Genomic DNA, 19,984 nt, shown 5'->3' on the forward strand with positions numbered 1-19,984 from the left:
GCATACAGATACAGGAAAACACGTGAGGGTGGGGCATCAGCGACTGTTACTTGAGCAATGTGGGTTTAAAGAATATTCCATTTTCCCTAAACAGTTCCTTTTACACTTTCTCTGTTGTGAGACTCAGAGCTAAACTCAAAACTCCACCTCAGAAATTGTAGTGATCTTTATATTAGGAGGTTCCACCTAAATGATCATTTCTCTGTGGAAACTTCCATTGCAAGCTGTGGAAAGCAGAAGGCAGTGAGATATCATGATATACAAATAACATTCAAAATCAGAGAACTAAAAAGCATACATCTGATGAACAGGGACTAACATTAGCTCAGTGCTTCATAATTTACAAAGCAGTTTTCACATATCCTTTCTTACATCCTTTTTTGTCTCCATTAAGAAGATGCAGAGTTACCTGTTGGGGTAAATATTGTCATTAACCTCATGTCACTGGTGGGAAACTGAGGCATGAAGCAGGAAGAGGACCTGCTGATGGTCACATGAGTTGAGAGTCAGATCTAAATCTGACTCCCATTTCCGTATTTCTTCAATGTGTGGGTGGAACTTGTAGCTTACCATCTGCCTTTACAAGGATTAGGTCACTAGCTAGTGCAGTCTTGGACTGTCAGCACAACCTGAAAGGTGTTCAGGGCCAAGACAGGAATGAGGCATTCTGTGCTCTGAGAAAACTGGCTGAATAGGCCTTCAGATAGATATTTTCAGGAGATGATTTTATGAGCTCAATTTCTTGCAGCTTCTTGTATCAAGGAAAGTACTAAAATCATTAACAGAGACACCTGCTCCTCGTGACTAGCAGCAACCTTCTGCCAAAACGTGTGCTTGACTGCATGTACCCCCTTCACTAAAATCACAAATAAACTAACCTCCCCTCTTACCCCTTCGGAGCAGTTCCTCAGAGCTATCTGAGAGGCTGTCCTGTCTCCCAGGCTATACTCCTCATTTTGCCCCAAACAAAACTTAACTCACGACTCTCACATTGTGCTTTTTTTTTTTCCCCCTATTGACAAATGTCTCCCTAACTGCTTTATTCGTGTGCGTTTAAAACAAGGTAGACAGCCCTCTGGGTGGAAATGAAAAGAGAACTGAAGCAGGTGAGGCCTGCCAGGGGCTCTGAGCTCACAGCACGTGGTCCTCTCCAGACCCCATCACCCTGGCTGCCCAGGGGGCCTGGCTGCCCCTCTACTGGGTTCATGGCTCCTCTGCAGGCTCTGAGTGCTCAAGGCCACCTTCAGCATGTTGGGATGCTTGCAGAACCACTTCTGCCTAGTGGACTGGACTTTTCACAGGCTTAAAGCTTCAGACTCTGTGACCACAGCCTGTTAGCAGCTGGGGTCAACAGCCCAGGCCCTTCCGGAGCTCTGCATCCAAGCATGTCCCCACCGGCCTGGGTAGGGGTGGGGGCCACAGCTCTGCACCCGAGGCCACCCCCACCTCAAGCTTCTTCCAACCTGCTCAACCCCTGTCTCTGTCCTCTTGTCCTTTCTTCTCATCTACGCACTTTGCTCTGAGAGCAAAGGCTTTGATTTGGTTAGTTCCCTCTGTAATCAAGGGAGGAAAATACAAAAACAGCAAAAAGGGAACACACAGAAATTTTTTCTAATCATCCCTGCCTCCCAGCTTTAGGGACAACCACTGTTAACATGCTAGCATCTGTCCTTCCATGTTAATATTTTTTATGTAGTAGTACACATTTTTTTCTCTATAGGAAAAGAAAAACACTAAAATAGTTACTATTTTGTAGGGGGCTTTGGGTTTTGTTTTTGTTTGTTTGGTTTCTTCTTCTTCTTCTTAGCAGTAAATTGTGAATATTTTCTGTGCCATCCAATAGTTGTCTACAGTATGATCGTTTATGGTTGTACAGCATCCCACCATGGGTATATCATAATTTATTTAACTGATATTCTTGTTTGGCCTTTTTTTTTGATTTCCTTTTTTTTTTTTCTCCCTATAATGCTGTGATAAGTATTCAAGAACTTACATTTTGATGCATTACCTCTGGTTATATTCTTGGAAGTAGTATTGTAGGGTCAAACAGCATGCACACATTTAAAGCTTCGCTCCAGGAGTTCCACAGTGGCTTTACAACATAATTTTATTTACTGCAAAAAACAACGATGAATAACAATAATGAATTCTTCAAAAGAAATATCATCCACAAACCCCTTCTCTGACAAATCAATTGGGTTTTTTTGTTTTGTTTTTTGTTTTTTTGCTCATGTTCCTCTCCATATGCAAAGAGAACTTTAAGGTGATTGCATTTATACATATGTTAGGCTATTATGATTCCCAGGAATGCATGCTCACACAAGCTACAGGGTCAATTTGAAACCACTTAGCTAGAAGGGAAGAGTCCCATCAAAATTCAGCAAAAGGGGTTGGAGTCCAGTGAGGCCTGTTGGACTGAAGCTGGAAAAGCTGTTCCAGATCTAAGGCGGCTTTCCAGAACTCAGCAGGGCCCTCTGATCTCACACGAACACTTGGTCATTTACCTCAGTTAGCTACTTCTTGTGCTTTTGCTTCTCTCTGTGTTTATCTCTTTTTCTCCATCCCCCTGGCTGACTTCCTCACACTCTACCCTGTATCTCTTCTCAGCCTAATATTTCTCAGTTCCTAATAACACACATATTCACAGGCTCTCATTCTCATACTTGACCTCATGATCTGTGTATCCTTTAAGCTTCAGCCCCTGATGAGGTTTGCCTGATTCTCTTGGTATTCCCCAATTCCAGTTCCAAAGGATGAGAAACACATTGGTTCAGGTCACTCCTGGTGGAGCAGAGTTCTGCAGCAAAGCATCTCAGAGGATGTTGGCCTCTTCCCCTCCTCCAGCAATGGGCTGTGTGGAGAGCAGGGATCATAGAGCCACATGGCACAGAACATGGCTGTTTGGGCTACTTTGCTCAGCAGGTGCTGTGGGTGATTCGGTTCCTTAAAAAGTGATTGTGGCTATAGTAGGTAGCTGGGTTTTTATGTATATTACAATAACATAGATAAAGTTATGTATTACAGTGTTTGAATTATTATGTCATAAGCATATAAAGACTTCATACTTATCCAGCTTAATATTTGTTCAATTTATTTAAGCAATCTCCTATAGTTAGACATTTAAATTTAATGGTTTTTTTTTAAAGCAATTTGGAAAATTCTGTAGTGAACAACTTAGAATGTATTTTTACTTTTTTAAAAAAATTTTTCTCTTGGGTGTATCAATAATGTTTTTAGCAGCAAGGAAGAGAAGGGTTCTTTAAGTGGCCTTTAAAATAAGGGGTTATCTCTCTCATATAACAAATCATTCAGAGGTGAATGATAACTAGTTTTGGTTCCCTTGGCCCTTTTCTCATGTTCATGTTCTCAAAATGGCTGCTGACATCATTCAAGGAAGAAAAGAGGAAGAGATAATATGGGTTAGATCTGCATTTTGTTTTTTGTCATCCCAGGATCACCCCCAGTAGCCATAGATTTTATGTCTGTCTGGGTAGAATTGTGTTATAACACCCCTACCTGCAAGGGAGGCTACAAAAACATCTTCCCAACCTCTTTATTTGAAGGCAACAAAGAAGAAAAGAGACAGGTAGTGTGCATTAAACCAGCCTTCCTGATGCTGTCAGAGGGCTTCTCAAATGTGCTGAAGCTTCAGAAACCTTCCTGCAAATAATAAATCTTGCCTGGAAACCTATTTGGAAATGCAAAGTGGAGTTGCTTTAGTTGAAGTGAGGATGGGGGCCTAGAGCTTTATGTGGTCAGCACCCCATCACCCAGTAGAAGGTATTTCCTGCTTTCCAGCTGTCTAGCACCTATATCATCTTGCAGTTTGTACCCAGGTCTTCTGTCTGGGGACTCCTCATATATGTGGAGACTTGGGAGAGAGTTCCCATCTTCCACTGGGTAGCCAAAGACCCAGATTCTTTACCCCAACCTCCTGCTTTCTTGCAAAACCCAAGTCATGTGATTTAGGTTCAGTTAATCAGGCATTATTTCCTATGTCTTTGAATCACGAGCATGTGACAGTATGGGGGTGATCAAGGTCACTTTTCTCTCAGCAGCAGTGCCGCATGCACCAGACTCTTCTTGCTCTGTGACCTGTGGTGTGGTTCCAGCTGCCTAGCCCTCTGGAATTCTCTTGTTTCGTGCCTGTTTTCATTACCTGGTTGTGTAGCTTCCCATTAATTCTGTGAACCTCTGAGGTTTTTTTCAGTGCATTGACTTCTGGCTTAAGATAGCCAGGGTTAATTTCTCTTTATAGTTCCAAACCCTGCATAACACATACCCTTCCTAGCCGTTCCATAGACAATTCTGTGGAACTTCCAGTGTTGCAAGCATAGCTTAAAATCTGCTGCCTTAGAACTAATCCTTTGGACTGCAATTAAGGTACAAATGTACAAACCGTTTAAAGTTTCTTGATAATGATTGCCAAAGAGGGATCCAAAAGAATTATGTAAATTTACTTAACCACAAGCACTGGGTATTCTCACTGTTACAATTTTTTCTAATATAATAACAGGGAAATGGTTTCTATTAATGTTTTAATTTGCACATACTTGAAAATATGAAGCTAAACACATTTCCTTATATTTCTGTTTATGGAAGAGGTCTGTTTATTCAAGCTTCAATTTCTCTTTTTATGACACCAACATCATATAATTTAGACATTAATTCTTTGAATACTTACTGCAAACACTTTTCTATTTTTCTTTTTATCTACCTCTTGTTAACTTCCCTTTGTACAGAAGTTCCACATTTTTATGTAGTAAAATCTGCTCATCTTTTCCTTTGTGATTTCTTTTTTGGCTTCAATGCTTGAAAAGTTACTATTCCTTCAAAGATCTGATAAAGAAAGAATTCAATTTCCTGCCAGTTTTTCTGTGATTTGGCTTTTATATATTTAACTCTTTTATCTGTCTGAGATATATTTTTGAGTATTGTGTAAAGGCATGAATCTAAACGATCACACTGGGTTTTTGATTGATATGCTTTTGTGAGTAAGCCAAGCCTCTGGGTGTTTATTTTGCTTTGTTTGGGGAATATTGTCCAGGGGGATGGGGCTTGTTATTGAGAGAAATGTGAGTAAAATGGAAAAAGAACTTTAGACAACTGAGGTAGAAAGAGAGAGAGGGAACAACTGAAACAGAGACAGAAAAGCTGAAATGGAGACTGAAATAGAAATAAAGAGGAGTGAAGACTCAAAGGGCAAGAAGCCAAGGAAAGGAAAGTGAGGTCCATTGTAGGAGAAGGTTTGGATGACTCAGGCCTAGAGCTTGGCTTGGTGACCACTGAGGCTGGGGGACTGCGTGGCAGAGGCTCAGATGGTATCAGGCCAGCAATGGGGGATCTCCTGTACAGCTGCCCCATCCAGCTTTAACCCATCCACTGTGGACCTCAGTTTCCCCATTATTCTCCAGTTAGCTCCAGATCTGGGGAATCTCAAGGGCCCAGAGGGAAATATCTTTCCTTTCTCCTATTCATAGTCTTCCTTCTCTCTGGTCTGACTTCAGGCAAGCATTCAAGGAAGGACAAAACCCTGAAGACCAACATCTAAAATGGCCACCAGTGGGGGCTGTATTGTCTGAATATCTCTGCCTGGTTCTGAAGCCCCATTATTAATTATCCTTATCAGAGTGGTTGAGTAACTGTGCCCATCGATAATGGGTAGATATGGGATTCAAACCCTGGTCCTATCTAATTCCAAACCTTGTGCTTCTTTCCAGTGCATCAAGATATTGGGCTTATTGCACATCTCCACTAAAAATTGTCTTCCCCAGAATGCCCTTTATCTCTGCTTATCTGTATGTCATCTTCCCATCACGCCTGCCTACAGGGCGAGATTGCATCTCTCATTGCCTATGGCTTAGGCTTCAGCTGAGGCCTTACTTGTCGTCCAGTCTTCTACTCTTACCTAAATATGGTGGTACTTTTGTCTTGTCTCCTCAACTGAGTTATGACCTGGGACTATGTATTTTGCCCCTCTGGATTTCTTGCATTACTTTACAGTATGTTGCCCAATTATTGGTTCATTCCTTCACTCAACAAATATTTTCTGAGAAACTTCTGTGTGCCAGGCGCTGAGTGAGGAACTGCAGAAGCAAAACTAAATGTTTGTCAAAAAATGTTTTCCAAATCATTTTTAATAGATTCCTGCCCTGTAGTATGGTCCCAGGTGCTGGCATGCTCCAGACACAGAAAGATATGAACCAAGAACCCCCATGCTGGGCTGTAAGCTCCTGCTCTGGCATGAAGATCTGAGCAGAGGGGCGAGAGGAAAGGGCTTTCCCTCCGGCTCACTAGGGTACTTTTTGTCCTGGACCTTGGGGTATTGTGACTCTAAAATATGATCCCTTTTTTCAAGGCTTTTATCAAAGTCTGCATCTTTAATAGGTAGCTCTGAGGGGACATTTGTATATATCTTGCCTTGGGGTCAGAGAGACCCGGAATCAAATTCAGGTGCTGCTTACATGACCTTTAGCCAGTCCCTTCAGTTCCCCAAGCCTTAGTCTGCTCACCTGTAAAATTGTGATGATAGTAGCTGCAGTGAACATAAGAGAATATGCACGTAAATGTTCCAACTCACAGCAGGTTTCAAGGACAGGGGAAATGTTATTTATAATGATTGCTTCAAAATCCCCAAGTGTGACTTTGGGCTTTTCAAGCAACCTTCCCTGTCATTTTTTTTCCTGTCTCCCTGGTTAGTTTACACATTGTCTATACCTTCTAAAACTCTGGATGGCTGTTGATATACATTTTTTGGACATGTTGCAATTTGTAGTTTTATAGTTTGTACTGTTATAGATATCACAGTGGTATCTAACTCTATAAAAATAAACAAGTTTCTAAAATGACTAATTCTTAAATAATTTTCCGAATATAAAATTCTTTTTCCACACTCATTTTAAAGAAGTTTTTAATTAGTTAATTTCTTTTTCAGAATAGGTAATGCTTTCATGTGGTACAAAACTCAAAAAGTGCCAAAGAGTATATACAAGAATAATCTCCCAGTTTGTTTATCCTTCTATAAATAATCAATGATTACTACCAATTACACATTTATATATGCTTCCCCTTTTACACAAATGGTAGTATACATACATACTCTTTGGTACTTCATTTAAATGCGTCTTGAAGTATGAATTCCTCTTTTTTCCCCTGCATAGTATTTCCTTGTGTGACTGTACCTTGATTTATTTGACCAGTCTTGAATTAATGGACATTTAAATTGTGTCAGTCTCTTGCTATCTGCTATTGCAAATAGTGCTTCAGTAAATAGCCTCATCTGTTATTTTGTACATGAATATATCTATTAAATAAGTTATTAGAATCAGATTTGCTAAGTCAAAGGGCATGTAAATTTGTAATTTTGCTAGATATTGCCCACCCCCAAAGAATATTTATATCTTGGTTGGAGTTCAACACAAGAAAGCATATCTCTGCGACAATGATCCTAGTGCAAGTAGTGTATTTGGAGGATGCAGGAAACACCAGAAAGCTGAAGGGAAGGGGGATGATACAGGGAAAAGAAAGCAGCCATTAAAGGGATGTGTTATAAAGCCAGCTACTACCGTGGGTAACTGGACCTTAATCCCACTGGGAAATTATGAGAAATGGTGGAGAATACTTGCTTCTGGATTTTTCCTAAACAAAGGTGAGGAAGCTGCCTCTCCCAAGAATCATTGGCTGAAGGCTACTCCAGGAGGATAGGGAAGTAGGAGGGAGGTGTTAGTTCCCTGGCCTGGCCTGGCCTGCTAGTGCCAGAATGGACTTTCACAGTTCAGAACAATCCCTCGGGCAAAGAGATAAAATTCTTGGGACACTGGGTCCCTGTGTATGTTGAAAGTATAGGATGTAGGCTAGACTCTAGCAATGAATGACAGTTACTGTTTCCCTTGACTTTTGCTCCATAGTGTTAGCAAATATTTGATCTTGCCAACTGTATAGGTGAACATAGTACTAATAGAACAAAAAAAGTGACTCTGTATAGTTTTTGTTGTTGTTGTTGTATGTATATTTTTTTAATTGAAGTGTAGTCAGTTTACAATGTTGTGTCAATTTCTGGTGTACAGCATAATGTTTCAGTCACACATATACATACATACATTTGTTTTCATCACATTGGCTTTTAAAATAAACCAGTTTAAAACTCACCATCTGTCTAATACTTCCATAACTATGAAGGACTCTTACATGTTTCAGGAAATCATCACACCCCTTATGAATAGGTGTTACAGTTATTCCCATTTTAAAACAGTAAAGAAAGGAGTAAAGAGGTTTAATGACCTGCCTGAAACTAATCAGTTTGTCAGCCGTGGGGATGGGATCTGACATCAGATTTTCTTACTTCAAAACCAAGGTGTCCTTGGAAAAACTTTTCTCTCCTAAATGGGATAAAACAGACCAGCCATTTAACCTATCAGTTTCATGGTCTATAAAACATAGAGTAGTAAACGTTTATTGTTTGAGTCTTTCCAGCATCCGTTCACCATTTTTCTGATTGCATCAATATTATCACCTGGGAATTTGTTAGAATTGCCAATTCTTGGGATTTACCCCAGACCTACTGAATCAGAGACTCCTGGGTTGGAGCCCAGCAATCTGTGTTTTAACAAGCCCTCCAGGTGATTTTGATTAATGCTGAAGTTTGAGAAACACTGGCTCAGAAGAAGAGAAATAAGTGGGCCATATTGCCAACACCAGGGGAAACCCTGATTAAGACTTGCGTCATCTAGAACAAAAACAGCTGAGAGATACAGAGAGTGAAAGAGTCCTGAAGATACCATTTGAGTCTCTGAGTGTAGTCGTCCTTGAAGTTGGATCAACAGCTGTATCATTTAGTTACATGAACTAATAAATTCTTTTTATTTCAGTCCAGACAAGTCCTGACTGTCAAGAGAATCATTTATTCCTCTTTATATTTCTAAGCAGAGAGATTCTCTTTGAGTATTGGTTCTCAAAATATGGTCCTAAGATAAGCAGCATCAGCGTCACTAGGGAACTTGTTAAAAAACAAGATTTATCAGACCCTGTTTGAGACCTACTGAATCAGGGTTATAGGGGTGGAGTCCAGTATCTGTGTGGCAATAAACCCTGCAGGTGATTCTGATGCACACTAAAATCAGCAGAGTAATGCTCCTAACCTCTCTCCCCATCCCTTATTATCTCCGCATTCCTTCTCCATGAAGAGGTGTGATGTATCTAATTGAGTTTGGAACAATGATCTGGGCATGCTCAATTTAACTCCTCCCTTGTTTTCTTCAGGAGCCAGCCCGATGAAGGGGGGCAGTTTTTCTGTGTTCCTCCATGTGTTACAAGCTTTACAGAGGCAGATGTTATCCCCATAAGATGAGATTTGCAGTTTTTCCAGCCCTGCCTGTAACTCAGTGGTAAATTTATTCTGGGAACAATGTAAGCAAGCACAATTGGCCTCGCATCTAAGCCATATCCTCCAGTCTATTTCTTATTAGTAATAAAGCTGAAATTTGGATCTCCATCTATTGGTTTTCTGTCTCTTCTTTCGCAATTGGTTCAAAACTTGGGTAGGTAAGAGGGCTGTTACTGATGGGGTCCCTTAGTGTTCTAATACTGACTGACATAGTGGGTGGAGTGTATCTGTCAAGCCCCTTCCCTTTCTAACATTAAGGACGCCATGTCTCACACTCTCACTCCAGGGCTCCTGAGGGCTCCATGAAGAAACCCTTGTTTGTTCTGACCAGACCACTGGTGCTGTACCTGTGAGAGACAGAGGTAGCCCATGTCCCATGGGGCACAGGAGGAAAGATTGCAATCACAAAGCGTTCCCTTTCAGTTCTCTCCTGAAACTGTGTAATTCTGTGAGGGCAGGAACAGGGTCTAGAAACCACTGTATTTTAAAAAAGCTTGCTAGGAGCTGTCTGCTCTGCCTTATTATCAGGTTCTACCATCTGTCTAACCTAGGTCATATAGCTGCAATTGAAGTGGTGTCTGCCCTTTGGTTCTGGAGACTAGAGATCTCTTAGCTTATCATTTGAAAGAAGAAAGGATTCCCCTCTTCTCTCTCCCATTCTTTTGGTCTTTTCTGAGTTTTTCACAAATCTTTAAAATAGCCATAGTCACAGTCCTGCTAAGAGGTGTGGATGAAAGAGAGAGCTGCTATAAACCAGGCCTGGGTGCTACATGGAGGTCAGTTTTCAGGGCTTAGTTCCCACAGAGCAGCAGCATGCCTCTCTTTGGAAGGCTGCTGCAGCAAAGAAAGAGATAAAGCAGCCATTACAGTTCAACCTGAGGGATGGAGGACAACGTAAGTATTTTCTGTATATTGACCTTGATTTGCAGTCTCTCTGGAATAGCTGGTTCTCCTAGACTATCTAACTACCATTTATTTTTATATAGTTAGGTCATGTGTGTACAACTGTTTTATGTAGTTAGATCATACATGTACAACTCTGGCTTCTGCTTTACCTATCTCATTAAAAATTGTTTATAAACATAATTTTATATTTTTATTGACTAAAAAGAAATAGAGATTGGACTTCATTAAAATGAAAAACTTGTGCATCCAAGAATGCTACTGAGAGAGTGAAAAGCCATAGAGAATACCTTTGCAAATAACATATGATAAAAGTTTAATATCCAGAATATATAAAGGACTCCTAGAACTCAACAACAAAAATGCGAACAACCTACTTGAACAAATAGGTAAAGGACTTTAATAGACATTTCTCCAAAGTGAAGATATAAAAATGGCAAATAAGCATATGAAAATATGCTCAACATCATTAGTCATTAGGGAAATGCAAATCAAAATGATAACTATGGCTGTAATAAAAAATGGAAAATGACAAATATTGATGCAGATGTGGAGAAACTGGAACCTTCTCACATTGCTGGTAGAAATGTAAAAAGTTGTAGCTGCTATGGAAAACAGTTTGGCAGTTCCTCAAAAAGTTAAACATAAAATTACCATTTGATTCATCAATTCCATTCCTAGGCAAATACCCAAAAGATTTGAAAACAGGAACTCAGGTATTTGTCCACAAATGTTTGTAGCAGGACTATTCACAATAGTCAAAAGGTGGAAACAACCCAAATGTTCATTAGCAGATGAATGAATAAACAAATTGTGGTATATCCATACAATGGATATTATTCAGCTATAAAGAGGAATGAAGCATGAATATGTGGAGGAATCTCGAAACATTATGCTAAGTGAAATAAACTGGACACCAAAGGACAAATGTTGTATGATTAAACTCATATGAAATGTCTAAAATAGGAAGAAAGTAGATGTAAGGACAGAAAGTAGATTAGCGGTTATCAGGGGCTGGGAGTAGGAGAGTATGGGGAATTGCAAAAAAAAAAAAAAAGATAAATACAGTAAAATGAAATGTAGAAAATAAAACTCACCTGTGATCTCACTACCTAGGGTAACAATATCCTGACAATCTTTCTTTTTTAAAAAATCTGTTCATAATGATTAAGTCCAAAGCTTTGCTGCCCAGACCTCATGGGTTCAAATATGCACTCTGCCATTTATTAGCTGTGTGATATCTCTGTGCTGAAGCTTTTTTTGGTAAAATAGAAACAGTAATAGAACCCACTTCATATGGTTGATTTGTGGATTAAATTGAGTAATATGTTTATTATGATTAGCACAGTGCCATGCTCATCTTAAGTGCTCAGTAAATGGTAGCTATTGTGTGTGTGTGTATATGCAAAATGCATTATATAAACATTATATATACATTATTATATATTATAATACTGGAATCATACTGTATACACTGATTTGTATCCTACTCTTTTTATTTTCCTATATAAATAAACATTATTTTTAATGGCCACATAGTATTCCATACTATAGCTATAGCATTATTTATTTAGTCAAGTCTCCATTGTTGAATATTTAGGTAGTTTTTCACTTTTTATTATTTAAAAAAAAATTGCATTACTGGACACCCTTGCTTATTTCCTTCTGGCAGCCACGCCTGAGAAGGGTGGTGTGACTTTGGCCGTGCTTAGCCTTATCTTGGACTCCCAAGGCAGTGCACTCCATTAAGTCAGTCCTCAGCCTAGGGGACAGAATCTGAGTTCCAGTTGTGCTTCTGCTCTATCTATAGGCAATGTTGAGGACTGCTCTTTTCTATCTGGGCCTTTGCTTCCCCATCTTTAAAATGAGAGCCTTAGAGGGATTGAACTCAGATGCTTCTTCTGCTCTAAGGCTCTGTGATTCTCAGATGATCCTCCACTAAGCTGTGGATTCCTCCAGCTCTGTTGTGGCCTTTCTTACGGCTGTGTGTGCGCACGCTCCAGCCTGTGTTTCAGTTTCTATTCTTAGCAGCATGATCTTTATACAAGGAATAGATTTGTGTGTCTGTCTCATCTCAGATGCATGCAGCTCCGGCTGGGTTGTTTCATTCTCCACCAGCCATTCATTGACATTAGAAGCAGTGGCCCATTAAGGAAACAAGTAGATGGTGCTCTTCCATCAACCATGATAAGGATCGAATACTCTGTAATGTGGGGGATTGACCCTCTTGGCTCACCAGGCCTGGGGTCTATCTGACTCAGCTGTAGATGAGATCAGGGGAATCTTAGTTTCAGCACCTCCCTCCGCACTCCACCCCCAGATCCTTTCTCTGGGATGGGCCAGGGATGGTATTTGGGCAATGGTGGTTTTTAGAGATGGTGAGTAACCAACATTCCAGATGAGAGGGTCATCATTTGTTCTGAAAAAAAGAGTGGGTAGGGATGAGTCTTTTCTCCTCCAAGAGTTCCCAGTTGTGGCGGTGTCTCAGAGACACTTTGGGTATTTAAATATACAAATTCACATTCTTGGTCTGCAACCTCAGAGATTCCTATTTATCAGGTCTGGGGTAGAGCCCAGGTTCTTCATTGTAGCAAGGGAATTCAGATTGCAACCTAGGTGGGGAACACTGACATTTAGTAGTAGGATTTGCGAACTTTTAAAGCCCACAAAGGCCAGGCAGGTAACATCAAATGGGTGGAGGGTGATACAAGAGAGCTGGTCACTCTGAAGAACAGGAACACCGATACCTTGTCTCAAGGGCAGTCTGTATTTACCTTTTGCCATTTGTCCTGTGATAAGGCTGACCCAGTGTTGCTAGGCATCCCATTTAGTTTTTTCAGGAAGAGTTAGAAATCTGAATTTGTTTGTGAAGTAGTCTAAACTCAAATATTGGCAACAAATTGAAAATCTTTTAAAAATTAAATTGTGGGCCAAAACATACCTGTTGGCCAAATCTGACCCTGCCTCTGCCCATTAAAGTCTCTTGACAGTCCTTTAGCCAGATCATTGCTCAACTTAAGTTAAAATGGTGCGTTCAACAGCTCTCTTGATTGGTAGCATCACACTGTCTCTGCTGTGAGGCTCTGCGGGATCCTGGATAACACCCAGCTTGGCACGGGGCAAAGAGCTCTGGGCATAGGAGTCAGGGGACTTGTATCCTGCTAACAACTTGCTAGGTGACATTGGGAAAGCAATTACTTCCCTAGTCACAGGATTTCTTTCAGTAAGGTAAGGGTGATAATCTTTATGGTCCTTCTCAAGGTTCTGGGTCATTCTTCTGATGAAGATTTATGTACTTACCTATTATCTCCTAGGTACTTAAGAAGGAAGCTTTTATAGATTAAGATGAAAATTCATCTTTAATTGGCTTGAATGACAACTAGTTCCTCCTTCCATATTCTCCTATGTGTTTAGCGATTTGTTTTTTCAGGGGAGTTTCTTCTTGCTGTGAACTTCTGGGTTATTTCCTAAGGGCAAGAAATCATTTTGGACTAGAATATGTAGGTGGAGTTGAACATATGGGCTTCTTGCTTGATGAGCACTCAACTTGGAGTTGAATTTAAAAAAAATAAAGGAATAGAGTTTATAGGAGGAATATCTTGAAGTAAAAAGACATTTCCTTACTAGCTTAAAAAAAACCCTTGCAATTGAATCTTTTCTCCTCATAGCTTTGAGATTTAACTAAGATACGATAAAATTCACTTTAAGAAGAATACAATTCAATGGTTTTTAGTATATTTGCAGAGTTCTAATTTCAGAACATTTTCGTATCTCAAAGAAACTCCATACCCATTACCAGTCACAGAGCATTTCCCTCCTCAGTCCTGGTAACCATGAATCTACTTTCTGTCTCTGCAGGTTTTTCCTATCCTGGAACTTTATATAGATGGAATCATATAATATGTGGTCTTTTGTGACTGTCTTCTTTCACTTAGCATAATAGTTTCAAGATTCATCTATGTTGTAGCATATATCTGTACTTTATCCCTTTTTATTACCAAATAATAGTCCATTGTATGAATATACTACATTTTATTTATCCATTCATCAGTTGATGGACAGTTAGGTTGTTTCCACTTTTTGGCTATTACATATAATGCTGCTATAAACTTGTACATACAAGCTTTTATATGGACACATGTTTTAATTGATCTTGGGTATCTACTTAGGGGTAGAATTTCTAGGTTGTATGGTAAGTCTGTTTAACCCTTTGAGGAAATGCCATAATGTTTTATAAAGTAGCAGCACCATTTTACACTCCTACCAGCAGTATATGAGGGTTTCAGTTTCTCCACATTCTTGTCAACATTTGTTATTATCTGTCTTTTTGATTATAGTTATCCTAGTGGATGTGTGGTGGTTTCTCACTGTAGTTTTGATTCTGCAGTTGAATCTGTTCATGATTGGCCTGACCTAGGTCATATGCCCATCCATCAGCTAATTACTGTGGCCAGTGGAAGTTGATAATCTTAAGTGAATTAGGGTGAACCCCTAGAGCTGGGGAGTGGATATCAGTCATTCCAGAACTACAGAAATTTGGAGATACTATTTCAAAGGAAGGAGAGATGGATGCCTGGGAGGCAACCAATACATGGTTTCTACAGGATGGGTTTGCTTGCTTGGTTTTAGTGTTGAAATTGCCCTGTACACAGGGATTGTAGTGGTGCAGAGTAGGAAGGAAAGGAAATCTTGGTTAGAATTCAGGAAAGAAGAAGCTCAGCAAATAAATATTGAAATAGGTTCTACTGAAGGTAAGTTTCTCCCTGAAAACTATAGTTACTCGACAAATATGTGCACACTAGCTGGTATTTATTACTGCCTTATCCTCTTTTTCATTTACTGTTCAAACTATCATCAGGTTCAGAGTCCCCTAAGTGCCCCTGTGACAGATGCAGAGTCACAGAATAGTAAGGAATTCATTACAATCACTTTAGGACTAATACCTGATTCCCCCAGTCTAAATAGTTATGACTGGTATAGCTATGGTTTTTGGTCAGGGAATAACTTTCTTTCTTTTGGATATTTTCTGATTATCATTATCTTCTTGAAAGCAGAGAGAGATTTTGCCTAGTACTTTAGAAGGGAACCTGTGTAAGGAGGACTCTTTAGTTATCTTTTTGGTCCTGAAGGATTATGGGAAATTTTAGAGCTAGACAGACACTGAGGGACGCATAACTGGTCCTTTCTCAGCATTTCCTTGATATGGGTTCTCTTTCTTTTCTTTTTCCTTTTTCTCTTTCTTTTCACATTGATAACTTTCTGCATTAAGGCTTTTTTGGCTACTGCTGCTGTGTAAAAAATGTCCCTCTCCCCTCAAAAAAATAGGTTCTTCATACAGCCATTTTGTATCACACTAAAAAAGATAAAAGAGATTTGACAACTAAATGCAATGCCTGGCCCTAGACAGGATTCTGTATTACAGGGGGAAAATGCTCCAGAGCACATGATTGAGTCAGCCAACAAAATTGGAATATGAATGGTAGGTTAGACGAAAGTGTTCATATCAATGTTAAATTTACTAAAGTTGATAACTATACTGTGGTTACATAAGATAATATCCCTATTCTTTGGAAATATACACTGAAGCATTTAGGGGTAAGGAGCCATAATGTTTGTAACTTACTCTTAAATGGTTGAAAAATTCATTTATATATAAATTATATATATGTATACACACATTAATTTATCATAAATTTATATAAATGACTATATATCATGTGTATGAAAGAGATTAGAGAGGGGAGAATGATAAAGGAAGTGGGGGGAAATGCTCCCAATAGTTGAGTTTGGGTAAAGGGTGTATGGGTGTTCTTTATATCTTATACACTGAAATTATTACTGAATAAAAAGTTTTAAAAAGCACAACCAGTTTACTGTTTTATTTTGCTCATGATTCTGTAGGTCAGGAAGGGCTGGCCCAGGCAGCTATTGGCTTAGGGGTCTTTCATGCAGTTGCAGTCAGATGCCAGCAGGGGCTGCATTCATCAGAAGGCTGGACAGAGCTGGGTGTCCAAGAGGTCTCACATGGCTGGCAGTTGATACTGGCGGTCAGCTAGGAGCTCAGCTTTTGACTGGCATGCTTACATGTGGCCTCTCTAGCATGGCAGCCTCAGGGGAGCCAAACTTCTTAGGTTGTTTCTCCCAGAGTGAGAATCCCAAGAGAACAGGTGGAAGCTGCGTGGCCTCTTCTGACCTAGCCTTGGAAGTTATACAGCATCTCTTCTGCTGCATTCTCCTGGTTCCAAGAGAGTCACTAAGCTGTTTCCAAGAACTTGCGGTCATGTTCCAAAACTGCCATAAATGCTTACTACACGCCAGGCACTGTTTCATGTGCTTTATATGTATTAATTCATTTGATTCTTTCTAAAATCCCCCTTAAGGTATGTAGTCTTACTGTCTTTGTTTTAGAGCAGAGAAGATGGAGGCTTAGAGTTTCAGTAAGTTCCCAACATCACACCATTAGCGAAAGATCTAGGATTTGAATCCAGACAGTCTGGCCCCAGAACCCATGGTCTTATCTACTACCCCACAAGTCTCTACATTCAGCTGCTATTCCTGCTATATTTGGTTAAACTACCATACACATAGATAATCACTTTTCATTCCCAATCACTGGTGTGCACGCTCCCCCAACACGATCAAAATCACCTGACACAAGTCTTGCCTTCTCAGCTCTCTGATTTTGCATATGCAGGTTGCTTTCCCTGGGATCCTTTCCTTCCAGTTATTCATCTGTCTAAATTATTTATCCTTAAGGTCTTTTAGGACGTCTTCCCTGACCACTCAACTTTGGAATGAGTGCTTCTCCTATGAGCACACAGGCCACATGTGCTTTTAGTTACAGTTCTTATCATTATGCCTTATAATTTGCCTGTTGTCCTGGCTGTTTCCTCCATTGGACTCTAAGTTCCCTGAGAGCAGGGACATTATTTTGTTTACAAAAGGATCTCTACTACTGAGCACAGTGCCTGTAGTGTGTAAATGAGTACAAACTAATCTCTCACACTCACACCCTTAGAATACAATTATATTTTTCTCACACAGAAACACACAAAAAAAACCTCTCCTAACAGACACAAAATGTGCCCCGTTTACTCTTGTCCATGTGACCTCCATCACTGACTCAGTCTGTGCCATTCCTCACCCACCGACACCACTGCAAGCCTATCACACACACAATTATTGTGACAGCTCGAATCTTCTATCAGTCGTACATTGTTTTTCATATAGTGATGGTCACCATCTGTACTCAAAACTGGATATTTACCCTTCTACAAACTGAGTTAAGATAACAACAGCGCTATTTTTCACACATGCTTTTACATACTGTATTTTTTCATCCGTACAATCCCTGACAACCCCTGACATATACAATTATGGTCACACACTGTCTACTGTCTTCTTCCACTCCCACTTGACACCCACTCCCGTGCTCTTTCTCACATACACACACTCACTAGCACACGCGCACACACAGCTGCTGCCAGTTAAGGGATTGGAGGGGCACGTGGCTGGGGTCTGAGCCCTTTTGGGTCTGCTCGAAAATCAGCTCAGTCCAGCGCGGCCCCCCGCCCCGCCCCCGCCCCCCTCATGCATATGCAGCACCTCAGCCCAGCGGCCCGGCCCCCAGACGGCCATTTGTAGCGGCGCTGGAGGCTGCGTTTCGCAGGCGCTGAGGAGACGTGAGGAGGAGCGCGACCCCCGGCCGCGGCCGTCCCTGGTCTCTGCGGTCACCCAGGTTCTCCGAGCCTCGGGCGGGACCCGGCCAGCCGGGGCGCCGCGCTGCTGCCTGGACCGGTTCTTTCGGCAGCTCCTGGCGCCCGGGACCCTCCCCGGCCGCTCACCCGCAGCCCGCCGTCCGCACAAGTCCCCGGAGCCGGGCCTAGGGCGGGCGGCGGCTCGGCGTGGCCGGGCTGGGCTCGGCGGCGTCCCCATGGCCGCGGCCGGCTGGCGGGACGGCTCCGGCCAAGAGAAGTACCGGCTCGTGGTGGTCGGCGGGGGCGGCGTGGGCAAGTCGGCGCTCACCATCCAGTTCATCCAGGTGCCTGGAGCGGGCCTGGCCAGGGGCGCTGGGGTGGCAGCGGCGGCGGGCGGGGGCTTGCGCTACCTGTGGCGGGGCCGCAGCTGCAACCCCGCCCCAGAGGCGCCGCGCGGGCTGGGGGCGGGCGAGGGGCGCGGGGCCGGCTCTGCCGTCCTGACCTGTGGTCGGGACGCCCAGTTCCTGCCTGCTGGGCGCCCTGCTCCGCGTCCCGGGAGTCGGGCTTCTCAGGAATGTGTCCAGGAGGGCGGAGCTGGCAGGGTGGGAAGCGCAGATCCACCTTATCGCTCCGACCGCGGCCCTATCCCTTTGGGAGAGGCAGCGCCGCCGCGCCGGGCTTCCTGACCCGAGGCCGGGGCGCAGGGCGTGGGGCTGGAGCCTCACGCGCTTGGTTTCTAGACGCCCTGGGCGCCTCCTGCACCTTGGGTGCGATTGCGGTGGCAACTTGGCGGCGGCTCCGCGTGGTCTCCGGGCTTCTCCGCGCACGAGCCGGAGCTGCCCGCTTTAAGCAGTGTGTTTTCTCTTTGTGTGTGTGTTGTGCTTTTCTTTTAAGTATTCTCTTAAGTAATTGTCCGGGTGGGAATGTTTGTTAATGCCCCAGGGAAATGGTGGCCGCGAGGAAGTTAATGTTCTCCGATAGGGGTGAGACAGTTTCCTAGGAATTCCTGGTGCCTTCCTGCTTCTCGCCGTGCCAAGGTGAAGTTTGGGGCGGGCCAGGCTAGGAGATGACCGACCGAGTCCTGCGTTCTCCGTTTCAACCACCCTCTCCCCCACCCCCACCCCCCCACCCCTCTCTGGTAGCTTGAGGCATAAAGTCAGGAATTGTAAAGAAAAGGGAGGTGGAATTCTTGATTCGTAGGATTTGCTCTTGTTAGGAGGTTTTAGTGATCTTTTTGTGGGATTATTAAAGAGAGAAACCCTGGTATCTCTCTCCTTTTGTCAACCTAAAAGGTGTGGCATATGCTGGGAGAGAATGAAGGTACTACGTTGTAACAGGTACCAAAGATATTCTCAGTATGTAAGGATTATTATTGAGATGCTTTGGTGAGATATTTATTTTTGGGTTCTGTTTCATCCATTTGTTATCAATTGGGATACTTAAATTTCGTTTCACGTAAAGTTTATAGTGACGTTAAAATAGAGTACTGTAACATAAATGAAAATGTTATCTTTCATATTGACTAAATGAATAATAATTGTTGTTATACTATTTCAAAATATTAAAAACTGCTGCTAAAAATCTTCGTATCCAGGAGGAGAGGAGGTTTATATAATGAGCATTTACAGCATGCTCATTAGTGGGTTAAAAAAAATCACACTGAGTAAGAGGTGAGATTGGTTTTAGTTTAGCAGGCTGCGGAAGCAGGGATGCTTTTTTGTTGCTATTTCCCCTAGGGCCAAGAGAGACTCTAAATAACTGATGGCAAAGCAAAACAATTTATAGCAAACTCTTTGGGGACTGTAGTTGAGGGTGGGTGGGGGGTAGTTGGTGAGGAGTGAGAGAATAATCTTGGGTTACAGTATTAACAAACAGCATTACCTAAAAGACTTAAACCACAAATATTCTTTAGTTTTTTAGGAGGAGGGACCATCTGAATGTATTTGAATCCGTTAAGTTAATTATTTAAAGTATTGGAACCCTTTGTTTTGGGAAATAGTGT

The 19,984-nt window shown here is 41.8% G+C and overlaps 1 protein-coding gene across 1 annotated transcript in view; it reads left to right on the top strand.

The window, feature by feature from the left end:
• Positions 1–17,928: 17,928 nt before the first annotated feature.
• The window catches only part of RRAS2 (RAS related 2), a 75,999-nt gene continuing 73,943 nt past the window's right edge, over positions 17,929–19,984 (top strand). The window contains exon 1 of the mRNA XM_032488974.1: positions 17,929–18,326. Within this exon, the coding sequence (XP_032344865.1) occupies positions 18,219–18,326 (108 nt within the window). The 5' untranslated portion in view covers positions 17,929–18,218. The remainder of the gene's footprint in view (positions 18,327–19,984) is intronic.

Source organism: Camelus ferus, chromosome 10 (genome assembly GCF_009834535.1).
Source record: "Camelus ferus isolate YT-003-E chromosome 10, BCGSAC_Cfer_1.0, whole genome shotgun sequence".
NCBI lineage: Eukaryota > Metazoa > Chordata > Mammalia > Artiodactyla > Camelidae > Camelus > Camelus ferus.